This window comes from Microtus pennsylvanicus, chromosome 15 (genome assembly GCF_037038515.1).
Source record: "Microtus pennsylvanicus isolate mMicPen1 chromosome 15, mMicPen1.hap1, whole genome shotgun sequence".
In the NCBI taxonomy this organism is placed as follows: domain Eukaryota; kingdom Metazoa; phylum Chordata; class Mammalia; order Rodentia; family Cricetidae; genus Microtus; species Microtus pennsylvanicus.
Window position 1 is genome coordinate 2799170 of NC_134593.1, and position 25076 is coordinate 2824245.

The 25076-nt window shown below is 41.3% G+C and overlaps 1 protein-coding gene across 13 annotated transcripts in view; it reads right to left on the minus strand.

The window, feature by feature from the left end:
• Positions 1-25076, minus strand: part of Usp54 (ubiquitin specific peptidase 54) — a 103660-nt gene that overhangs the window by 9121 nt on the left and 69463 nt on the right. For 6 of the 13 annotated variants that reach the window (XM_075948941.1, XM_075948944.1, XM_075948939.1 and 3 more), the window contains 8 exons: positions 24601-24732; positions 24120-24497; positions 23485-23716; positions 19647-19777; positions 15724-15891; positions 10604-10723; positions 9546-9741; positions 5708-7032 (listed from right to left, as the gene is read on the minus strand). In XM_075948941.1, coding sequence (XP_075805056.1) covers positions 5708-7032; positions 9546-9741; positions 10604-10723; positions 15724-15891; positions 19647-19777; positions 23485-23716; positions 24120-24497; positions 24601-24732 — 2682 coding nt within the window. Of the gene's footprint in view, positions 1-5707; positions 7033-9545; positions 9742-10603; positions 10739-15723; positions 15892-19646; positions 19778-23484; positions 23717-24119; positions 24498-24600; positions 24733-25076 lie in introns of those variants that run through there. The other 7 variants (XM_075948940.1, XM_075948937.1, XM_075948938.1 and 4 more) reach the window with 3 other exon arrangements.

A 25076-nucleotide genomic window follows, 5' to 3' on the forward strand; every position in this document is an offset into this window, starting at 1 on the left:
CGTATGTGATATTCTTTTATCCCCAGGTACTCTTGGCTTTTCTCAATCACGTAAATTATAAACAGCCACTAACACCACTCTAAGCTGATGTGACAACCTCCCCCCCACCCCACCCCACCCCCATCCCCAATTCAACTAATTAAGTCTCCTGAAAATGTACCTGCACTTGACCTACATTTGATGTGTGTGTGTTGCATGCACAGGTGCATCCACCAATTCATGTCTGGATATGCTACTTTGATACCTGTACATGTGCACACACATACCATACACATACATATGCAGCTAAACTGTTAAGATCAGTTATTTCGAATATTTCCTGTTACTTAATGCACTGGTTCTCATGATAGTACTGAAGCTTTGAGCATTATACTTTCTCAGGGAATGGGATTATACTTCATTTGTATAATACTCACATACATGAAGCCCTGAGGGTACGATCTTCAGTGGGTGGGGGAATGGTCATGGGACAAAAACAAGACATCAATTTCCTGGGCCTCACCACAGATCTGACTCAGAATGGTTCTGGTGAATCCTTCAGAATTTTTACTATTTTGTTGTTTTATTTTGTTTTGTTTTTCAAGACAGGGTTTCTCTGTGTAGCCCTGGCTATCCTGGAACTCACACTTTAGGCCAGGGTAGCCTTGAACCTAGATCTGCCTGCCTCTGCCTCCCAAGTGCTAGAATTAAAAGGGTGAACCACCAGCTGGGCCTTTAATCCCAGCACAGGTGACTTCAAGGCCAGCCTGATCTACAAGAGCTAGTTCCAGGACAGGCTCCAAAACTACAGAGAAACCACCACTGCCTGGAGGAAGTTTTTACTTTTAAAAGGCTTCCCAACAAACAAATAATTTTAAAATGTAGCCTGGTATGATGGCAATACCTATGGGGTAGAGACAGGGGATAAAGAAGTTCAAGGCCATTCTGAGCTACCAGGAGACTATATCAAAAACGATTTTTAAATAAGTAAATAAAGGGCCGGAGAAATAGTTTATCAGTTAAGAACATGGACTGAGCTTCCAGAAGACCTGGGTTCGATTCCCAGCACCCACACAGTAATTCACAACCATCTATAACTCCTGTTCTAGGAAATATGACTCCCTCTTCTGCCCTCCACAGGTACTGCACATGCGGTACACAGACATACACTCCAACTTCTGCAGGTTGTCCTCGGAACACGACACGTGTACTAAGACACACATACATATATACACACTAAATGTATGTTTTGATTTTATATTAAGTGTATAAGTGTTATGTCTACATGTGTGTCTGTGCAGTACTTGTGTGCAGTGCCCCCACCCAGAACTAGAGTTATAGAGTTATAGAAGGTTATGAGCTGCCAAGTGGGTGCTGGTAAGTGAGCCTGGGTGCTGTGTAAGAACAAGTATTCTAAGCCACTAAATCATCTCCCCAGTCCCATATAGCATTCCTTTTAAAATTTTTATCTTTCCATGGTCTTGGAGATTGAACCCAGGACTTGATGCATGCTGATTAGCTACATGTTCTACCAATGGTTCACACTGGTAGACAGCAGTACCCTTTCATGCGCAGAAGCTTTAACTCTGATGCAGCACAGTTTGTCTTAGTTTTCTCCTATACCTTGTTTTCTTGGTGCCATCTAAGCAACTGTTGTCAAATCCAGGTCTGAAATTTCAGTTTTTCTCATACTTTCCTTTTCTGATTTTCATAGTTTTACCTCTTAAATCTTTAGATGATACATTCAAACTCAAGTAATTTTTTGTTTGTTTGTTTGCTTTTTTGAGACAGGGTTTCTCTGTAGCTTTGGTGCCTGTCCTGAAACTAGCTCTGTAGACCAGGCTGGCCTCAAATTCACAGAGATCCACCTGCCTCTGCCTCCCAAATGCTGAAATTAAAGGTATGCACCTCCACTGTCTGGCTAACTCAAATAATTTTTTAAAATTTTATTTTATGGGCTGGAGAGATGGCTCAGTGGTTAAGAGCATTGCCTGCTCTTCCAAATGTCCTGAGTTCAATTCCCAGCAACCACATGGTGGCTCACAACCATCTGTAATGAGGTCTGGTGCCCTCTTCTGGCCTGCAGACATACACACAGACAGAACATTGTATACATAATAAATAAATAAATATTTTTAAAAATTTTTTATTTTATGTGTATGGGTGTTTTGTCTGCATCTATGTTTGTGCACCACATGCATAGACATAGATGGTCTATGGGCACCACCTGGTCCCCACAAAGAACAGAAGGTGGCCTCAGATTCCCTGGGAGTGGAGTTACATATGGTTGTAAGTCATTATATGGGCGTTGGCATTGAACTGCGTCTGCTGGAAGACTATCCAATGCTTTTAGTCACTGAGCCATCTCTCAGTTCCCCCATAAATTTCTTTTTCTTAAAGAAATAAATAATATACTGCCTGCTGTTTTTTAAAAATAAACAAGTAGGTATGCATAGGTATAGCAGCTTATTTTTCTTTTTTTTTTAATTTAATTATTTATTTTTATCTTATGTGCATGGATTGTCAGATACCCTAGAACTGGAGTCACAGACAGCTGTGAGCTGCCATCTGGGTGCCAAGAATTGAACCCAAGTCCTCTGGAAGAGCAGTCAGTGCTCTTAACCACTGAGTCATCTCTCTGCCCCCACAGCTTATTTTTCAATCAATTTGTACAACATGTTACTATACTTACCATGGAGGTACATAACAGCCAGTATTTGTGTATCTAAACAGTTTTTAAAAAAAAAACTACCATACCACAAACCTGTACATAATACATTGCACAAATTGATTACAATGACCAAAACGCAACTAAGTACATTTTAGTTTATAATAACTATCTTATGGAAAAAATATTAAAATCTTACTAGGAGGGGAAAATATGTGTGGAGATGTTATGGCCAAATCAAAATTGGTCTTTTATTCATAAATTGCCAAATTAATCACCATAAAAACTGGTAAAAGAATCTGGGGATTTGATTATAACATTCACTTTTACTCTTTTTAATATATTTAAATCCTTCCTTTTCTCACTTTCTGAAAGCCTGGCTGACTTGGAACCATGTACACCACACTGGCCTGGTAACAAAGGGACCTACTTGCTGCTGCCACCTAAGTGATGGGATTAAAGGTGTGCAACAGTACATCTGGCTTGAAATTTTAACAAAAGCTACTTTTAGTGTTTTAGACATTTTAGACATAAAGACAATTATTTCTGTGCAACTTGAAGGTACTAGAAAATTTAGAATATAGAACAAAAGTTTATACAATTCTTCAGGAACTAATGCCAGGATTAATCAGGTCAGAAAATATCAAACACTGATTTCATTCCTAGGAAATGTCCAGAGCAGATCAACGTATAGAGGAAATACTTGTGGGCTGGAGAGATGGCTCAGTGGTTAAGAGCTACTGGCTGCTCTTCTACAGATCCTGAATTCAATTCCCAACAACTGCATGGTGGCTCAAAACCATCTGTAATGAGATCTGACTCCCTCTTCTGGCAAGCAGGCATACAAACAGGTGGAACACTATCATTGGATAGGAAATATATAATAAATAAATAAATGTTTTTCTTTTTTTAAAAAAAGGTCAAAGGTAAACTTACAAAAACACTAGAGGAGGCTATAGGCAGTACTCAAATACTGCCCAGCTCACTTGCTCTCTCATGCACTCGACGGAACCACTGTGGACAGCAGCGTTTCCTGGCTGGAGCCCGAGGCTGAGTGGAGACAAGGAACTGAGCAGTAGCATGTGTTCACGCATTCATCCTTCTCTGCCTCCTGACTGTGGATGTGACGACCTCATGTCCTCAACTCCACATCGTAACAGACTTGAACTAGAAACTAAAACAAATCCTTTGTCCCTTAAGCTGCTCTTCACGGTACTTCTTTACAGCAATAGGAAAAGAAATTGCTAGTTTATACATGTTTAGAATTAGCTACAATGAGAAATGTTATTGTAAGGTTTTGTTGTTGTTGTTGGTTTGTTTTTTGAGACAGAATTTCTCTGTAGCTATGGAGCCTGTCCTGGCACTCACTCTGTAGACCAGGCTGGCCTTGAAGTCACAGAGATCCACCTGCCTCTGCCTCTCAAGTGCTAGGTTTAAAGGTGTGTGCCACCATGTCTGGCTTTAAGTATTATAAAAGTTTTCTGGTTTTGTTTTGTTTTATATATTTTATTTTTATATGTTTTATTTTATATATTTAACATTCAAACAGTTTAATTTTGTAAAGCATTATTTAATGATAAATTATTTTTTACTTTAACATGTGTCTGATGCATGTGTATGTATGTACACATGCTACATCAAGCATGTGGAGGTCAGAGAACAACTCTGTACAGTCAGTTCTCAATAGCCACCCTTTTTCCTTAGAGATTTATTTTTATTTTATGAATATGAATGTTTCACCTGCATGTTTGTCTGTGCACCACATGCATGCATTTCTCATAAAGGCCAGAAGAGGGAATCAGTTGTGAACCACCGTGTGGGTGTTAGAAATTGAACCCATGTAGTATGGAAGAGCAGAAAGGTTTTTTTAAGGTTTTCTTTGGGGTTTTGTTGTTGCTGCTGCTGTTGTTGTTTGAGACAGGGTTTCTCTGTGTAGCCCTGCCTATCCTGGAACTCACTCTGTAGACCAGGCTGGGCTTAAACTCAGAGATCTGCCTGCCTCTATCTCCCAAGTACTGGAATTAAAGAGGTCTGCCACCACGGCCCAGCAAGCAAAAACTATTCTTAACCACTGACCCATCGCTCTAGCCCATCTCCTTCCACCTTTATGTGGGTTCTGGGAGTTGAGTTCAAGTCAATAGACTTTTGCAGAAAGTGCCTCTTCCCACTAAACTATCTCAGTAGCATGATACTATTATTCTTAAAACGATTAATTTGGACTTAATGTTCTCATATTCTTTTTCTTTTACTTTAGAAGAAAGCTCAGTGAAGTAGATTCCGGCCTTTCCACATTCATTAAAATACATCCATATAAAATTGTCTTGTGTACCTAAAGAGTACTAAATAAACATTATAAAGTCTACACTAGAATGCAGATCAGAAACATCTCATAACATCAACTCTATATAGTATCCAAGGAACACACATGGCAGTTCCTGGAAGAACCAGGTAAAATTGGAAAATGCCATAGTAGAGACTTAGTTTAGTGTGGCTACCCTTTTGGCAAGATGAACCTGGAGTCTGGTTCTTGGATTAGTTCAACATCTAAAACACAGAAAAAGAGGGCTCTTCTTGCTGGGCGGTAGTGGCGCACGCCTTTAATCCTAGCACTCGGGAGGCAGAGGTAGGCGAATCTCTGTGAGTTCAAGGCCAGCCTGGTCTACAAGAGCTAGTTCCAGAACAGGCACCAAATACTACAGAGAAACCCTGTCTCAAAAATAAAATAAAAATAAAAAAAGAGGGCTCTTCTTGGCCTTCCCCATTTTGTGCTAACTCACTCTCCGAGACCTATGAGCCACTTCTTCACACCACATTCTGGAGAGCACATGAGCAAATACTTAAGTGATCATTTCCTTATATGGAAGGGATTACTCTCTGAGGGATAATTCTGACCCAATCTCAATTCTGTCCAGAAAGGGGGAAAAGATTCCTATCCCTTGTCATGAAGACTGTAGGAGGAAAAGTCAGGAGTTTCACTGCATTTAAGTAAGATAGTGATGCTTTTGATCTGGTTCTCTGGCTTTCAGTTTGCAGATGTCCCCACCACTGTTGTATTTTTACCTGTTTGGTTAAGTGGCTGCCAAGCCACAGCCTGTGACCTCCATTCAGAATAGCCAGTTCGAGAGGCCTGAAGACTGGTTTGGTAGAGGGACTCCAATTCAGAGGTCTCTTGCTCTGTGTCTTGGTTCCAGTGTGGATGCAAAAGGATGTGATTTCTCTCTGGGTAGGTTACACATGTATGGGTATCATGGGAAGATGTGACTCCTGGCCCAGAGCCCCTGTGTTTGACCTGAGAATCACAGAGCCTTGTGACATTTACCCAGGAATCCAAAGGCACAGAAATCCCCAAATTGACACTGCTACCCAGCTCCTTAGAATTACTATCTATCACTTGGGATAGCTTTCCTTGGTATATATTTGGTTCAGCCAACCTGGGCTGTTCTCTTCTAGGGGTTTCCCCACTGGGAAGAGAAGGGTGATCAGCAGGATCTTCCCAGGAGGGCAGTCTTTTCCTGCCATCAACCCAGCGACAGTGGTCTTTTCCTGAAGCCTGGGGTAACGGAGGCATAAAGTCAGAAGAAGAGTTCTTTCTTAGACCATTTGGCAAGCTTCGATCCTGGGAACCTGTAACATCCCTCATAGAGGTATTCTGCATCTTCTGGAACTGCTCTGCCAATGAGCGGACAAGTCCTTTTGTACTGGGGAACTCTGGCCTAGAGGGTTCCTCACTGCCTCTGACTACTTTTGAAGTCAATGAAGTTTGGAGACTTTGGGCTTGAAGGTGTTGGTTAAGTTTCTGCATGGGGTCAATAGCATGAAGCTCAGGTGAAGAAGCAGGAGACAGTATGGGGTAGCAGGCCCTAGAAGGAGGAATAGTAGGTGGAGCTGATGAACCTGAAGGACTACTAGTGTCTTCTCCTGTTGAATGTGACCAAGGCATCACCATGGATATGTCAACAGAATTCTTCTTTTCTTCAAACAGCAAATCTTGAACTATGCCCCTTCCTTCTTGTGGTGGGAATTTCCTGCAGCTGCTGCTGTTCTCCCTGTGGCCTTGTAGCTTATCTTCAAGGACATCCAATGGCAGGCATTCCTGCTGAGAATTCGTCTCAATTCTACAGGCTGTTTTAGGCAAATCTTGCCTGTGGAACGCAGAGGGATTAATCCTGTCCACCTCAAAAGGCGGCAGAAGTGTCAAAGATCTACTAGGGGAATTGTGCTGTGGCACAGATGCAGCAGGTGGCTCTGGGGTGAGTGACGAGTGTGGCTCAGGGTAGGAAGCAGGGGAGTCGAAGAAAGAAGAACTGGCCCCAAATGCTGTATCTCTGCAGGGTTCCAGCTGTGCCTCCTGGCTTAACAATAATTGGAGCGGGACAGGCTGTTCACTGAAACAAACGGAGAGAACCAGTCATAAGGTGCTTTAACTAACTATAATACTTCCAAGAGGAACTATTCGTTTCATTCCACTGACAGCTATTCACAGCTATCATGAAGAGGAAGACAAATACAAACAAAGCCAATAGCTCACAGGTTCAGAAAAGGAAGATAAGTATTACTATCTACTCAATGTCATCACCCATTTTGTATATGTGGCATTAAGTACAGTCTTTGTCAATATTCTTCACTACCTGTGAAGTCCCATTCCAATCACATTCTAATTCTAATTACAAATTTAAAAAGATAAAAACTGCTTCTCCCACAAGCAGATGACATAGAAGGGAAAGCCTAAAATCGCTCATACCATACAACAAAAAATCCCAGGTGCTGTACAAGAAGGGAAATGTTCCCCTATGGGGTAGCTCAGTAAAAAATGAGAAGATATTGTTATTAGAGAATACAAGGTGATTTGTATCCTATGTGTTGATCGACTGTATTCCTCATCAGATGTTTCTTCACAATGATAGACCAGGTCTCACTTCACACTGAGGAGTGGGAATCAGAACAAACTGTGTTTAGTTGATTCTCATTGTTTTCTATTTCTGACTGAAACACATGCAGTCTTATAGAAAACTTCAACCTTTCCAACTTTAGATTATCAGATCAAGATTAAGAATCTGAAAATCCAAACTAAAATGCTGCAAAGCCCCACCCATTTTTGAGCAGACACAATAATGAAGTAAGTTTGGGCCCTGGAGCATCTCAGACTTCAGATTTCAGGGCTGAGGGTATTCAATCTATCTACGTGAGTGTTCTAAAATCTAAAAGAAAAAAATTGAAATCTGAGCCAGGCAGCAGTGCAAAGATCTAATCCCAACACTTAGGAACCAGAGGCAAGGGATCATAGTAGATTGGAGACCAACACAGTCTACCTAGCAAGTTCCAGGCCAGCTAAAGTTACATATTAAAACCATATCTTGAAAAATGAAGAGAAAAAGGTAGAGGAAGGTAAGAGGAATGGAGGGAAGGAAAAGGAAAGAGACAGAGAGAAAGACAGAAAGAGACAGAAAGACAGAGATACAAGGGACAGCTAGAGAGAAAGAAAAAGACATAGAGAGAAAGAAAGAGAGGCAAAGAAGAGACATAAAATGAAAGAAACATAAAGACAGAGACAAACAGAGAGAGACAGACAGACAGACAGACACTGATTTACTTCTGGTCTCAAACCATTTTAGATTAAAAAAAAAATACTAAATCTGTTGATTACAAATGTTTCTAGGTTTAGTCACCCTGCCACTCTTGTAACATGAATGTAAATCAACAAATAAAAACCTGGCCTAGCAAGTAGCTCATTTGGTAGAGTGCTGGCCCAACATGTAGGATGCCTTGGATTCAAGCCACAGAACTGAAGAAATCAGGGTGGTAGCAAACAGGCCTGCAATATCACCACTCCAGAAGCAAAAACAGGAAAACCAAGAGTTCAAGGTTGTCAGGCCCTACTTAGCCTGGCTGTAAGAGTCTCTCTTCTCTCTCTCTCTCTCTCTCTCTCTCTCTCTCTCTCTCTCTCTCTCTGTCTGTCTGAAGAAAGGAGGAAGGAAGGAGAAACAGGGAAGATCTGGATTTACATTCTATATTTCTACCACTTACTAGCTAAGGAACTATCTTCTTTGCAAGTTTCCATACTTAAAAAGCATGCTACGTAACAGTCCATGTCTCATCAGGTTATTGTAATAACAACAACAAAAAAATCAAAAAGTGCTTAGCTCTGACTTGAATGCAGGCAAATGCTCAAAAATGTTAACAACCATAATGGGGCTGATAGTCAAAAGACAAACAACCAAGGCAGCGGATGTGTACTTTACTGAAAGAACACTTGCCTAGTAGTATATACAAGTTCCTGGGTTCTATCCCCAGCAACACACACACATACACATGAAAAAAGTTATCTTCTTTTATTATATTTTAAAAACTATTCAAATTTATTACAGCCAAAGTTAATTTTTACTTAAATTCATTTATTCTAAGTAAAAGCCAAGTTGAAACCCCTAAAATATGGTAACTACTCCAGTACCTGTTGAGACTTTTTCCTATCCCAACCTTAGAGAAGCAAACAAAGAAATCTTTGCGTCTCTTCCCTATGGTTTAATCAAAGCAAGATAAACTGGTTATTTTCTTAGAAGGGATGGGAAACACTGAATTCCCAAAATAAATCAAATGGTTACTACTACAACATGAAAGGCAGACCAGATCCCATAAGAACATAATAAATACAAACATAATAATCATGTAGTTATACAAGTCCTGGGAATATGGATAACTTGTTATTTGGTACTTTTTTGCATCTTTCTAAGAAAAGGACCATCCATGCAATGAGTTTTCGTATCTCTGACCTTAGAGAAGAAAATCTTAGCCATTTTTCTCTCTTCCCTGGTAATGGAGAAGACAAGAGTTCATGCTATGGAGCACTCATGGCCACTTCCTCCCCTGATGTCCATAAACTAATGTGGTTTTTAAGCACTACCTTGTAAGCTGAGGGACGGCACCCCCCTGTGGTGGGAGAGAGGCTGAGGGCTGCACCGGCTGCTGCGATGATGGTTGCTGCTGCATGCGATCCTGCAGGCTTCGTGCTTTTCGAATACTGATTTGCAACTTCTTATCGACTAGTGCTCTGCTGTGCGTGCTAGAGCTGGCACCATGCAGGGTAAGTCTTAGTTTAGCTAAAATGCAAAAGAAAATATAGCAGAAACACAAAATACAAACAAAAATAAAAGAACAAAAACTAAACCAAAACCAAGCAAAGATAGGCAGTAAAACAAAATATGCAGCAGGAATGCAATGCACTGGACTATGCATGCACTGTTCAGGGACGGAACCGGCTCTGGCTCTATGGAACATTCATGGAAACCATGGAGGCCAAACAAGTTAATTCAAATGTAAACAAACAAAACACTAAAGAAATGAAAACAAAACTTGAAAGGAACCAGGAAGATAAAATTAGTGCTTAGAGGTTGCCACCTTATCTTTTCACTGACCTGTTTAACTGTCTCCACACTCTGCTCCCCCAATTCCCCCTTTCTGATGGCCCACAGCAAAAACATTAAGATACAAACCTGCATCTGTCTTTATAGAGCACAGCTTTTCGTGGGTCCTATTTAGGAGTCAGATACCATTATGGTACTGCACACCAGGAAGTCAGGGCAGAAACACAAGGAATGGAATATTACATGAAAAGTTCCTGGCCTAGGAGTCAGAGCCAGTTTATTCAGTTTTCCTACTGTAGTCAGGGACTACAGGAAGAGTGGGCTAACCTCATATCTGAAATCTAACTTTATTTGGGGGGTGAAAACACTACCGAAGAACTCATCTGTGGCTCCTGTGGTTGTTCCCGTAGATGTCCACAAACTACAGTGACACCACCAGGTACATTTTGAAATCTGAAGGGCAAAGATAGCCACCTGGCCTCAGCTTGGAAACACAAAAGACATTAAAAACTGTTCATAAGGCCATCTGTGTGATAACACAAGTACCTACTGTGGAGTTAGTCAAAGATGCCATAGTTGTAGCAGTTGAGTTACTTACAGATAGCTTCGTTACAGAGAGCCAAAGCTGCAGCACAGTCTCCCTTTTGTTCCAGATGCAGGGACTCTTCAAATACTGAATTTGCCTCTTGCAAGGACCTTTCAAAGCCGTCACTCCTCCCTGAAAGGGCCAGCACTTTTCATTTTTATTATAATTAATCCCAACTTCTCCTGTGTACCGTTTCTTCTCTTTGGGACACATAGATACTTGTTAAGCTACTGATCTAACTGTTCATTGCTATTAAGAAGTCTTTAGAACAAGTAAGGCATCTGTTTTTGCCTTAACTGAGACCTAAGCAAGGCCACGAAAAGGGAGGAATGTGCTGCCATACTCACATTCCAACTCTAATGCCTGCTCAAGGCAAGAACAGTGGCCATAGTAGCAGCATGGCTCTTATGCCTGGAACTAAACAGCTCTTCTATGAGACAACAGGACACACCTTGTCAACTACCATGAGAACACCTCCAGACTTCTACTGCTGTAATGGCAACCATGGGTTAATTATTCTGTAGAAAGTCACCCATACCATACCACTTCTCCATATAGGTACATTTCTCTCTTCACCACCCTGTTCTATCAATATACCTCTTGAGCAGAGGTGGTCTATACAGTTTCTATTTCAATATATCTACCACAGCAGTTAAATTTCATTTGTACATGGACCGCCCTTTCTGTAGCAATGCAAAGTTTTTGCTTTTATCATGCCTCACTCACCAAAAGTATCTCTAAAAAGCCACCTCCCATATAACTCGCAAAGTACATGTGGGCCAAAGGAAGAACAAAAGAGTAGTCCAAGAACAGTGTCAGATGAAAGGACTAAGAAGGGTAAACTTTCATGAAGGGCCATCAAGTAGTCTTACTTTCTAGCCATCTATAACCATTAACTGGTGGTAAATTATAATAATTCACCTATGACTGGAATTGACATTGAGCCTTCACATGGTCACAAGGGCTAGAAGAATGAAATTTCAAGCCAGGTATGATGGCACATGCCCATTATCCCCAGCACTGGGGAGGAAAAGGCAGGAAGATTCCTCATCTACATAGCAAGTTGCCAGCCAGGCATGGTTATATAATGAGAGTCTGTTTCAAAATAGCAAAATAACAAAAATGAAACAGAATAAAAAGCCCGAGTCAATTCTCTTCATAATGTGACACTTCCTCTAACTACCTCCAAATGGACATGATAAGAAGGGCTTGGCTACAACCTTAACCAATTCACTTCCTACTTCTTTTAGTTTTTAGAAAGCAAGAAGGGACAGGCATGGTGGCACATGCCCTTAGTCCCAAAACACAGAAGGCAGAGGCAGGCAGATCTCTGTGAGTTCAAGGCCAGCCCGGACTACAGAGCAAGTTCCAAGACAGTCAGGACTACAGAGAAACCCTGTCTCAGGGAGGCGGGGGGGGGGGGGGGTTAAAAGAAGGAAGGAAAAAAAATAAGAAAGGAAGAAGACAGTGGAAAGTAAGTTGGTTCTGAAAATCTTGACAGTCAGTTTCTACCCCCTCTCTAGAACTCTGATTTCCCCCAGCCCTAGCCCTATACCCTAAGTTCTTTCACTACAATTGGAATCAACTAAATCTAAACATCTTTACAATCAGAAGTGGTAGCTTTAAAAACAAAACAAAAAGACCAAAAGGACAAAGAGGTACACACATATAATCCCTTCAGAGGCCCAAGCAAGATAGTGGGACCATGTAAAAGTTCTTTTTTTTTGTTTTGTTTTGTTTTGTTTTTCGAAACAGAGTTTCTCTGTGGCTTTGGAGCCTGTCCTGGAACTAGCTCTTGTAGACCAGGCTGGTCTCGAACTCACAGAGATCCGCCTGCCTCTGCCTCCCAAGTGCTGGGATTAAAGGCGTGCGCCACCACCGCCCGGCGTAAAAGTTCTTTATAGTTAATGAATCAGTATGCTAGATTTAGATCTTCATCGTCTGGAATCTCAGCGCTCCGGGCTTCAGTCTTCTGCATCTTAGCTGATAGAGTACTGACAATGAAACGTAATCAGGAGGACTCGGCTTTAATGCACACTTGACTAAGAGAGTAGGGAAAGGACAAAGAGGAAAATAACAAGATCTCTCTTTCAGTAGCAATATAAACTTGAATTGCATGCCTGTAATCTCAGCACTTGGGAAGAGAATCACAACAACTGTGAGGCCAACTTGATCTACAAAGTGAGCTCTAGGTCAGGCAATGCTAAGAGTGATGAGATCTGATCTCAAAGAAGGGTTAAAAAGGCTAAGGAAGCCAGGCAGTGGTGGTGCATACTTTTAATCCCAACAGGTGGATCTCTATGAGTTCAAGGCCAGCCTGGTCTACAAGAGCGAGTTCCAGGACAGGCTCCAAAGCTACAGAGAAACCCTGTCTAGAAAAACCAAAAAATAAAAAAAAAATAAAAAGGCAATGGAAATGGCTCAGCTGATAAACTGTTTGCCTTACAAGCATGAAGACCCGAGTTACACTCTCAAAGCACACATGAAAAAAGGCCAGATACTGAAGTATTCATTTGTAATCCTAGCACTAGGGAGGCAGAGAAAGGTGTGTCCTTGGGGATGAGGTGGGGTAAACAACATCTAAGTTGTCCTGTGGCCTCCACATACACTCACCTGTATCTGCACACATACAAACATAAACATACAGAGCATAATACAAACCTGGAACTTCAAACTGATAAAACTTGAGTTCAAAATTAAAAAAATAGACTATCCAAATACAGAAACAGTTAAGCCGAATTGAAATTTTAAAGCTCTTTTTTAAATATTTTATTTTTACTTTTAATTTTTCAAGATAGGGTTTCTCTGCCCTGGCTATCCTGGAACTCATTCTATAGACCAGATTGGCCTTGAATTCAGAGATCTGCCTGCCTCTGCTTCCTGAATGCTGGAATTAAAGCTATGAGCCACGACATTAAGTTTTAAAGCGCATCTTGAAATAAACACAGCAAATAACTTGGGAAACAGAAGACAAAATTGTCCTGAATCAAAGTATGAAAAGAGCTAAGAAAAACCAGCTAGTCCAAGGGTACTAGCTCCTAGACTGCATACTGTTACTAGCAGAACCTATATAAAGAAGATACCTCAAGCTGTTGAACTCCTATCTTGAAGACTAGTCTCAAGGCACAAAGTAATAATATAAACTAATTTGGTTTTGTGATTTTGGTGAGGGTAATTAGTCAAAATAAGGCAGTTGGGGAAATTTACATCTATATACAGATGCGATTTGGGAATGAGTTGTCATGGGATCAAAATAAATCATGATTGGGTATAGTGATATTTTAGTTGTTTTAATAAACAAAGCATTCCTGAAGATCAAGGGTAAACCTAAACCACTAGAGGCCAGGCAGTGATGTCACCCACCTTTAATCCCAGGATTTGAGAGACAGAGGCAGATGGCTTTCTGTGAGCTCAGAGCCACCCTGGCTACACAAGATCAATGCAGAAACACATCCAGGTGGCAGTGGCTCACACTTGTAATCTCAGTACTAGAGAGTCACACACCTTCAATCTCAGCACTAGAGGGGAATATAAGATGGGAGGAGACCGAGGCTCAGGACTCAGTCTGCAGTTGCCCAGCCTTGGTAGAGGCAAGACTTCTCTAGTGGCTTAGCTGTTTTGTTTTTCTGATCTTCAGCTTGAGCCCCAATATCTGTCTCTGGGTTTTTATTATTCATGTACAATTGGGTGTGATGGTACATAGCTACCACCCCAGTTATGTGGGAGGCTAAGGCAGGATGATATGAGTTCAAGGCCTGTCTGGGCAACAAAGGGAGAACCCCATTTGGAAAACAACTCAAACCCCAGAACCAAAACTGAAAACAAAACTAGCACATTATGGCTAGGAATATAAAAATATAGTGCAGAGTTTCCCTGCTGTTTTACTATTTTCTCACACAAGACTTTGACAGGAATAGATTCCTACTAATAAAAATATTGAACTTTACATTTCTAAGAGAGAGAGAGAGAGAGAGAGAGAGAGAGAGAGAGAGAGAGAGAGCGAGCACGCTATAGCTCAGAGAGTCTGCCAGGCATATGCAAGCACTTCATTAAAAACATTACCACCCCTTCTTGTTCTCTCATTCTCTCAGTGTTGAAGGAGCTGTGGGCAGGCCTGCTTTTCATCCCACCCGGCTCCCTCATGGCTAGCTTAGCCCTGGAAATAACAATAAACTGTATTCTTTTAAACACTGCTTGGCCCATTAGCTCTAGCCTCTTACTGGCTAACTCTCACATCTTGATTAACCCATTTCTAATAATATGTGTAGCACCATAAGGTGGTGGCTTACCAGGAAGGATCTTAATCTGTGCCCATCTTGGAGAGGAGAGCTATAGTGTCTGCCTCACTGCCCTTCTTCCCAGCATTCTGTTCGGTCTACTCCGCCTATCTAAGCTGTTGTCCTATCAAAGGCCAAGGCAGTTTCTTTATTAACCAATGAAAATCTCACACAGACAGATGACCCTCCTCCATCATCTCAGTTAGGACCTGTGTTATTTACACATTTCAGAGATGTTGAAAGGAACCATTTTCCCTGAGTTATGCACTATTTTTAATCATCAAGCTTTAAACTTTTTTAATTTTATGTGTTACAGGTATTTTGCCTGCATATATGTCAGTGTACCTCATGTGGTCCTGTGCCTGTAGAAGTCAGAAGAAGACATCAGATACCTTGAGACTGAAGTTGCAGATGATTTTGAACTACGATGTGGGGACTGGGAAGCAAACTCAGGTCCTCTAGAAGAGTAGCCAGTACTTTTAACAACTAAGACATCTCTCTGGCCCCTAACCTTCAGGTTTTTAATGGTTGTACCTAGAAGTACTGCTATCTCTAATCAATAAACTTGTCTATTCATAGCTTAACACTCTCTCTCTCTCTCTCTCTCTCTCTCTCTCTGTAATGTGTAGCCCAGGCTGACCTCGAACTCGTGATCCTCCTGCCTCTGCCTCCTTCAGCAAATCCTACTGGCGTGCACCACCACAACAGGCTAACTTAACTTTCATTACAGTAGTTGAGCCAAGATAAAATCAAATATTACTAAACAGTAGATTAGAGATCTCTAAGTGTGGATCTTGCTTTTTGCCTTTTCTCTCTCTGCCCATTACCTACCTACAGCCTAATTCTCACAATTACCCTGATTCTGCAGTTCATCCAGGTCCATGTATCGGCTGGGATGAGGGTTAAACCCTTTAGCAGCCTCTAATTCCTTCTCCCGCTTCTTTCGAAGCTCCTGTTCCTGGGCCCGCCTGGCCACTTCTTCCTGTAGTTCATCCAGCTCACTTTTAGAGGTGAGCTCCCCACCTGAGATACAAGCAAAGAGGATAAATTACAACATTTCCACAATCAAGCTGAATTATCTGTTGGACTTATAGTGGTATAGCCTTTGGAATTCTGGCTTTCCAGCTCATACTTTGGACAGTGCTTTCCTTATCAAATTCAGAGAGTTATGGGACATGAATAACAATGATGTTAACAACAACATACCAATTTTCAATATTCTATTAACAGTAACAGCATAACTCCTAACACTTCTTAAGCATTTCAATATACTAAGAACAGCTTTAAAAGCATTTTACATATATTATTTCATTTAAATCTCTCAAGTGATAAGGTATACAGCCATGTTAGGAAAGGAGAAAACTAGGACACAGAAAGGTAGCACAGACGGCAGATGGTAGAGCTGACTTCAAGTCAAGTAGGTTAAATTCAGCTGGGGCTGGAGGCACAGGTCCATGATCCCAGCTATTCCAAAGGGGGATGGAGAAGGATAACTAGTCCAAGGCCTACTTGGCTTATAGAATAAGTTCAAAGCCAGCCTAGAGAACTTAGTGAGACCGTGTCTCAAGAAGTATCTGGTCATGGTACTAATACCTATAATACTATACTTGGGAAGCTGTAACAGAGGAACTGCCATGAATTCAAGGCCAGTTTAAGTTATATATTAAGTTTCAGGCCAGTACAGATTATATAGAACGAACCTATCTCAGAAAACAAAACAACAACAAAAAGCTGGGGTATAGCTCAGTAGCAGAGCACTTGTCTAACATGCTAACATGTATGACCTCCAAACTCCTGGGTACTAAAAAAATAAAATAAAAAGTAGTCATTTTTTTCCTCTGTTAATTTCCACCACTTTTTAAAAATCAGTTTGTAAATTATCCATGGTAAAAACTCACATTTAAAGAGTTCATTGATGACCTCTACATAGATTGGGAATAATAGACATGATAAATCAAGGAAAAGTGTAGGGGATAGAATAGGATGTAGGATGTACAGTGTGTTTTCATTTTTAACAGTGAGGCTTAAATGTATGTACATAAACACCTATGCATTTACATAAGCATATATACCACAGAGTTAACACTGGTTCCTTCAGTTTTAGGAGGTAAAAGGTAGGCTATTGAATTGTTGAACCCAATTTACTTCTATAGTTGGGTCTATTTGTTGTTGTTGTTGTTGTGTATGTGTGTATGTGTGTGATGTATCTGTGTGCTTCTTCACGTGTGGATGCATGTGCATGTGAGTAAAAAAAAAATGTCATCACTTTGCTAAACATCTTTTGCCTGTTAAGAAAGAAGATTATATTCTATCCAGCTAATCCGGAACTGAGGACTAAAAGGGAAACCCATGAGACACAGTTTTTATTATACTGAAAGTGGGTCACCTATCTGAAGAGACTAGAAAGGATAGTAGGTAGGTTAATCCACATTCATAAGTCTCTTAATGTTGCATGACATAAAATAACTGAAAATGTGAACGATAAGCACAGTATGTAATTTTATGAGGAAGCAGGCATGTCTTCTGCCAGGCCTTTACTTTAACTTACCCAGTATTCCAAGCGCACCTTTCTCTATATATTCCTCTGCCTGGCTAGTGTCAGCACGAATACCTACGCAAGTTCACGCCTTCTTATTACTGTTCCTACACACTCCTTTCCCCTGGCCTCTAAGAAGCACTGAGGACCATCAATCAACTGGTAGGTACTGAGACTATTATACAGAAGCAAGGGTGAGGTCAACCTGAACAGATAATGTCATGGTTCTGCCCATGTATCTATGTTGTAGCTCAGTTCACAACACCAGTCATGAAGAAAGCCATTTCTCAAGACATTGCCTATACCAAAAAAGCCCTAGGACTTATTCTTGTTTTAAAATATTTCTTTCTTTTTTTAATATTTATTTACTTATTATGTATACAATATTCTGTCTGTGTATATGCCTGCAGTCCAGAAGAGGGCAGCAGACCACACCTATACATTACAGATGGTTGTGAGCCACCATGTGGTCGCTGGAAATTGAACTCAGGACCTTTGGAAGAGCAGGCAATGCTCTTAACCTGAGTCATCTCTGCAGCCCTGGACTTATTCTTTTCTAATATGGAAAACTGTTTTTAGCATCATGCATTATATTTCTGTCCCTCCTCCTTTCACAAAACTCCTTCCAATGTTAAAACATTCAGGCAACGTCAAACACACTGGACAACTTTGCATACATCATGCCTGCACTATGACCTCCAAGAAGCCTGGGACAAAAACCTAACTAACCCTTTACTAGTTTATGTATATATGACTGTTCCAGATCCTCCGCTGATCTCTGGGTATAGGCTTTAAATTTTTATATCTATATATACACATATGTATATAATGTACAGTACATACATAGGATTATAACTGCTTTTAATAATTTTAGGAAATGGCAAGGATTTATCTAAAAAGGACTTTGGCATGACTGTGGACTTGGGATTATTTCTTGTGTGAAAAATATCTGCCTTAAAAATCAGTGTAATTTGGGGAATAGGGCTTTATTCTGGGTGCCACATGTATCTCATTATAGACAGCTAAAATGTGATTTTTTTTTCCAAGCTTGCTTGTACCACTAGACCCATCACTGACCATCTGCCTTACCTGTCTTATAATTGGAAATTAAAAATATAAAAGATAAAAAAAAACACATCCAGGCAAGCTGTGAAAAACAAAAAAAAACAGAGAAACTGAGGGAAAGCAGCTGAGACGTCTCCACATTACACTTGGGACGAGTATGTTTGGATGGGTGGTGGAGGAAGGTCATTGGCTAATAAAGGAACTGCCTTGGCCCATTTTATTGGTTAGAACATAGGTAGGAGGAGTAAACAGAACAGAATGCCGGGAGGAAGAGGAAGTGAGCTCAGACTCGACAGCTCTCCTCTCGGGAGCAGACACCTCAGAGAGACGAAATGCTCCCAGCTCCCAGGCAGATGCACACTATGAAGCTCCGACCCAGGATGGACAGAGGCTGGAATCTTCCCGGTAAGCACACCTAGGGGCGCTACACAGATGATTAGAAATGGGCTAAATTAATATGTGAGAATTAGCCTAGATAGAAATGGGCCAAGCAGTGATTAAATGAATACAGTTTGTGTGTTGTTATTTCGGGGCAAAAGCTAGCCGAGCAGGCGGCTGGGGTGTTGGGGACGCAGCCCCGCCGCCCTTATTACTACAAATGGCACCCACATGGACAACTGCTTCCACATAAAGCCTGAGACAGCTTGGGAAGTAATTCTAGAACAAAATGACAGTTTTGTGCATGGTTTCTTGGTAGCAGCACTCTCTCGGGTCTACTCTGCTTGCCAGAGGCAAGCAAGCGCCTCATCTAAGAGAAGCTTCCTGACTCAGCTTTAGCTGCAAAACCCTGCAGCTCATTAAGAGGTCCTGCCACGAAACAGATGGGTATGTGTGTTTATTCACATGTGTGTGGGTGCATGTGGAGGCCAGAGATCACACTTGGTACTATACTCAGCTACCATCCACTGTGCTTTTTGAGACATGATCTCTCAGTAGGACCTAGGACTTGCTGATTTAGCTTGGTGCCAGTGAGCTCTTTGGATATGCCTCCCCAGCATGCTGGGAATCGAGCCCAGGTCTTCATGGTGCATAACGAACACTTGCCGACTGAGCTACATCTCCAGCACACACGTTTACATTTTGATGGAATTTTCAAACAACAACTGTCCGCTGAAGTATTCAACAAAGTTGTTTCCCAAATAGAACTGGTGGTCAGAACCAGTATCTTCCTGTTTACCTGAGAGGGGCTGAGTCTTTGTCCAGCCGGTCATGGATGCTGTGGAGTCTACCTCCAGGATGCTACTGCTGTGAGACTTCGGGATATGACGCCAAGAAGGGACAAACCCTGGTCTCTTTGTGCTTTGATCCCTTCAAAAAAGAATCCACAGTAGTAAAAGTTTCAAAGGTAGCTTCTAACAACACTCCTAAGACTAACATTCAAAACAGAAAGCAGACATCATGAAAGCTTGGGAACAAAGGCCATGGGGCAAAACCATGCTGCAGCAGCTCCAGGAGGCTGAGGGAGGAAAATGAGTTAAGACTGGGAATTCCAGGCTGGGGCAACCAGAATAGAACAAGAATTCATCTCAGACTGAAAAAAAGGAAAAAAACCAAACAGCTTTTGTACTCTATTTATGCTTGTGAAAAAACTGGGGTGGAACATGATGGTAGACACCTTTAATCCCAGCACTGAGGAAGCAGAAGCAGGTGGATCTCTGTGAGTGTAAAGCCAGACTGTTCTATAAAGTAAGTTCCAGGCCAACCAAGACTACACGGTGAAACCCTGTCTACTTTAACAGAACAAAAACAAAAACAAACAAACAAACAAACAAAACACAGAAAGAAAAAGAAGAGGGAGGTAGAGAAAGGACTCTAAGAGTGAGGGAGGCTCTAACTTGACTCCTAGCCCTGTCCTGAGACGGACAGGCTCACTAACTCCTCAGCAAACAGAGAGGAAAATAGCTTGCTGCTAAGAGTCTTAAAAAAAAAAAAAAAAACAACCATTGTCCCCTGGGGGTTGGAGAGATGTCTGAGTAGTTAAGAGTGTAGGCTGCTCTTCCAGGGGCCCAGCACCCTATGGCAGCTCACAACTGTCTGTAACTCCATTGCAGGGGAGCTGACAACACAGACATACACGAAGGCAAAATACCACACAAATAACTATAAATTATTTATTTATTTATTATGTATACAATAATCTGTCTGCATGTATGTCTGCAGGCCAGAAGAGGGCACCAGACCTCATTACAGATGGTTGTGAGCCGCCATGTGGTTGCTGGGAATTGAACTCGGGACCTTTGGAAGAGCAGGCAATGCTCTTAACCACTGAGCCATCTCTCCAGCCACTATTAATTATTTTTTTAAAAAATATCTGTGTCCTTAGACTGGTAGGATGGCTCACTGGGTAAAGGTGCTTGCTACCTAGCCTGATGACCTGAGATCAAACCAAGGCATCCCCATAGTGGGAGAAAACAGATCTCTGCTGCCCTTTAGCCTACACATACACATTTTTTTTATTTTACAAAAAAAAGAATGTACCCTTAAGAACAACTAGAAGGTAGCAGACTATCTCCAATCAAAGTTGTTATTGTTTATCCTATAGTATACAAATGCCTACAATAGGAACTGGAATTAGAAGGTCAGCCATGGAAAGGTCAGAAAAAACTGCATACCAAGATTAGTAGGAAGCTGCAGTCGGCTGCCTCAGCTTCTCCAGCCAGCTTGTGCTGAATGACTGTAAGCCCCAATTTGATGGTATTAGCTGTTTGCTATCATTTGCTCTTTTACTTAGAAGTCTCAGCCAAAGGGTATATACTCTGCTCTGCTCAGGATTCTCTCAATCAGGAACTCCAACTGGCTGCCTCAAGGGGCCTTCCCCAGTCAATTTCTGCTAACTGTTTCTGAGCTCCAAATTGATGATATTACTTTTGCTTGCATTCTCAATTGGGCTACTTTAGTCATTTCGGAATGTACAACAGATTTTATGATATCTTGTTGTCTACCTGCTGCCGACTAGTCATCCTTCTTGTCTTTTGCTTGCTTACTTAATGAACTCGCTCATTCTGCTATATGGTTTCTGAAGCAGATACTTGTGTTCTTCTCTAGTTTCCTTCACATCTGTGTGTCTAATAATATCTGGCTGCCAGGCACTGGTCGCGCACACTTTTAATCCCAGCACTCAGATGGCAGAGACAGGCAGATCTCTGTGAGTTCAAGGCCAGACTGGTCTACAGAGCAAGTTGCAGGACAGCCAGTACTACACATAGAAAACCTGTCTAGAAACAAAACCAAACAAAAATATCTAGCATCTAGCAGACATCCAAAATCTACTATGTGAATTAAAGAAGATATTCTCATATTATTATTTTCTTATTTCTTACTGATGCCTTTTATTCTGGAGGACAGAACTGTGATTCTTACCCATACTGGGCAAGTACTGTAACCACTGAGCTAAATTCAAGCACAATGTAATAAACCTTCGTAGCATTTCTCATACATAAAACATAATCCAGTAGGTAGGCAAGAACAATGGGAAAAAGAAGGATATGGCAAAACGCTTTCAAAAGAGTATAGAATCATTCCTTTCAAAACAGAAGATTAAAAATACTGTTTCTGGTTGGCAGAGGGGGGATGTGTGATGCATGCCTTTAATTACATTCCAGAAATCGAAGTCAGCCTGGTCTACCATGCAAGTTCCAGGACAAGCAAGAGCTACACAGAGAAACCCTGTCTTAAAAAACCAAACATACTAACAAACAAAAAGCAAGTAAAAATTAAAATAATAATAATAATATTGCTTACACAGCAACAATAAAAACAATGTATGAAGCGCAAAATGAGGCCTATAGGCAGGGTATAATGAGCTATACAAAACTGTCATTATTATGTTATAGGATTATGATTATCAATGGTTTCATAATTGGGTCCCCAGTACTCAAAAACATGACCGAAATCAAGAATAAGTTAAAAGTAGGATTTCTTCTTTTTTTCCCCCCACTGTTTAACAGTCCTAGCTGTCCTGGAACTTGCTTTGTAGACCAGGCTGGCCTTGAACTCACAGAGAGCCCGCTGCATCTGCCTCCCAAGTGCTGGGAAAAAGGCGTGCACCACCACCGCCCAGGCTCTTCTGTGATTTAAAAATCAATGTTTTGACTCACTAATTCATCTTTTGTTGAAAAATATTTACTAAACAATTGGTTTTTATTTATGCATGTGTCTGCACATGCTTATGGTGAGTGCCTGTAGAAGGCAGAGTAGTATGTCAGATCCCCTAAAGCTACAGTAGCCTGATGTGGGTGCTGAGATTCTAATCAGGGCCTTTGCAAAAGCAACAAGTACTTTTAATTGCTAAGTGATGTTTTTGACCTCCCAAACAATTTTTAGAATTAAAATGTAAGATCACAATCATTCCCGGTGTGTACAGTGGTATATGCCTGTTATCTCGGCACTCTGGAAATCAGGCAAAAGAATCAACTTAAGTTGAAGGTCAGTCTGGGCTACAAAAACGAATTTAAGAAGAGACTGAGCTACAATATTATATCCAAGAGATGTGAACATTTCAAGTGTACAACACAGTGCATGTGACAGAATAGGTTAATGGTCAAGGCTGCCAAAAGTAAAGCAGAAATCAGCACCCATTACCTCACAGAGACCGATTTTGTCTTTTTGTGTCAAGAGCAGCTAAAATCCCATTCATTATGAATTCCACAAACAGTACAATTTTAAAAGCTTATATTTGTGTTGTATATTAGATCTCTAAACATGCTGGTCCTACACGCCTAACAAATGAGGAACATTTTAGAAGTTGGCACCATTACCCTTGTTAGTATTCTCTATATTGCTCCAACTTTATTATGTTTTATTTAAGTATGTACTAAACAAATATTACTGCATAGCTAATGCTTGAAATGAAAGTCACTGCCTTTACTCCTCCTCCCAACAGAGGGTGCTGCTGCTACAGAAAAGCGAGTAGAGAAGATGACTGGACAGTGCTAAAACCTATCTCTGCACTCACCTAACTCACAGCTGGAGGCTCCCACTGCCGCAAAGAACTACTGCTATAAAGCAGACAATACCTGTAGACATTCACGGTCTCAGGAGGGGCCGCATCCAAGCTCACAGGGCTGTTGCTGTTCCTCTCGCTGCTCTCATAGCCAGATTCCATCCGCTGGATCAGGCGTGGATGCTGCTCTAAAAGATGAGAGCCTGGCCGGGCTGCACCCCAAGGTTTATGCTGTGAGCTTGGTCCACCAGCTTTAATGTCGTAAGCAAGTGGCTTGCTTATTTCATCTGGTGTCAGTTCCTTAGCTACCCCAAAGGACAAATAAAGGAAGTAGATTTAGAGTTTGCCTAAATGAAAATCTAACTAAACCCACCCTCTAGACATTATTCACTTAAGTCATATCTTCAAAAAACTAACAGCAGAGTAAAGATGTTCCTTGACAGCTACACTAGAAAACTCAGAATGCCTTTTTTTAAATTTATTTATTACATATACAGTGTTCTGTCTGTACACCAAGAGAGGGCACCAGATCTCATTATAGATGGTTGTGAGCCACCATATGGTTGCTGGGAATTGAACTCATGACCTCTGAAAGAGCAGCCAGTGCTCTTAACCTCTGAGTCATCTCTCCAGCCCCCAAACCCAGGATTTTTAAACATATAAATCAATCGTATCTGAAAGCCCATTTGTTCCCTTATTTCTGCTCACCTGAATCTTCAGAAAAGGTCCTAAGTTGGGTATAGCCACAATGCTTCCTTTTGTCCTTACTAAAAATGCTGTCAATATTCAGAGACTCTCGTTTGGGTCTCCATGTTGGGCGGTACTTGCTGGAAGAACTGGATTTCACTTCACTACTGGTACTCTCAGTTTCCCAATCCCGAGAGTATAAAGGCAAGTTCCTTGGTGGTGTCTTGTCTGGCTGGTCACCTGCCCTCCCTGCACCAGGAGATCCTGCATTGGTCTGAGAAGCCAAGGAAGGCCTGCTGTGGATCATATTGCTAACTGTCTCTTTGAAATCCTTTAGCCTGCTGGTGCTGCTGGATTTGGAGGCATTCCTAGGAGCCTGCTTCTCTTTCAGTGTTTCTCCTAGAAATCAGAAAGAATGAAAGAAAAAAAGGTGTTTAAAATAATCACAAATGTCTTGATCTTAAAGTTTAGTGGAGGAAGCAAAGGAGTGTGGACGGCTTGCCTTCACTGTGGTACCCTGAGGCCTGGGCTTCATCACCTTTCCTCCTAGCACGGCCAGAGCTCCTCTTGCGCTCTACCAGAGACCCTTTCTTCCATGTTTGCTTCTGATTACATTCACTATCAGTTAGGTGGCCTGAAAGAACAAGGAAATGGGAGTGAGCTGCTTTCTGCAAAATGACCCCTCCCCTGTTGAGAGGAGTCTCCCTTTGGGACATGTAGTAGTGCCACAAATTTATTATACACATGAATCAGAAACTGTAAGGGTCAGAACTATCTGATGTAAGTGTAAGACTCTCTCAGTAGCTAAGTGAAGAAAAGGTCAGGTAATCAACGGTGCCTTCCCAATCTAACATATCCTGAACAATCACCAGCCTCAAACCATATTCATCATCTTTCCCGTGACCCAGAAAAACTAAAGATGTTGATTAACAACTTCTGTTTGCTCTTTAGTGCTGAGGAATCAAAACTTTGCAAGAC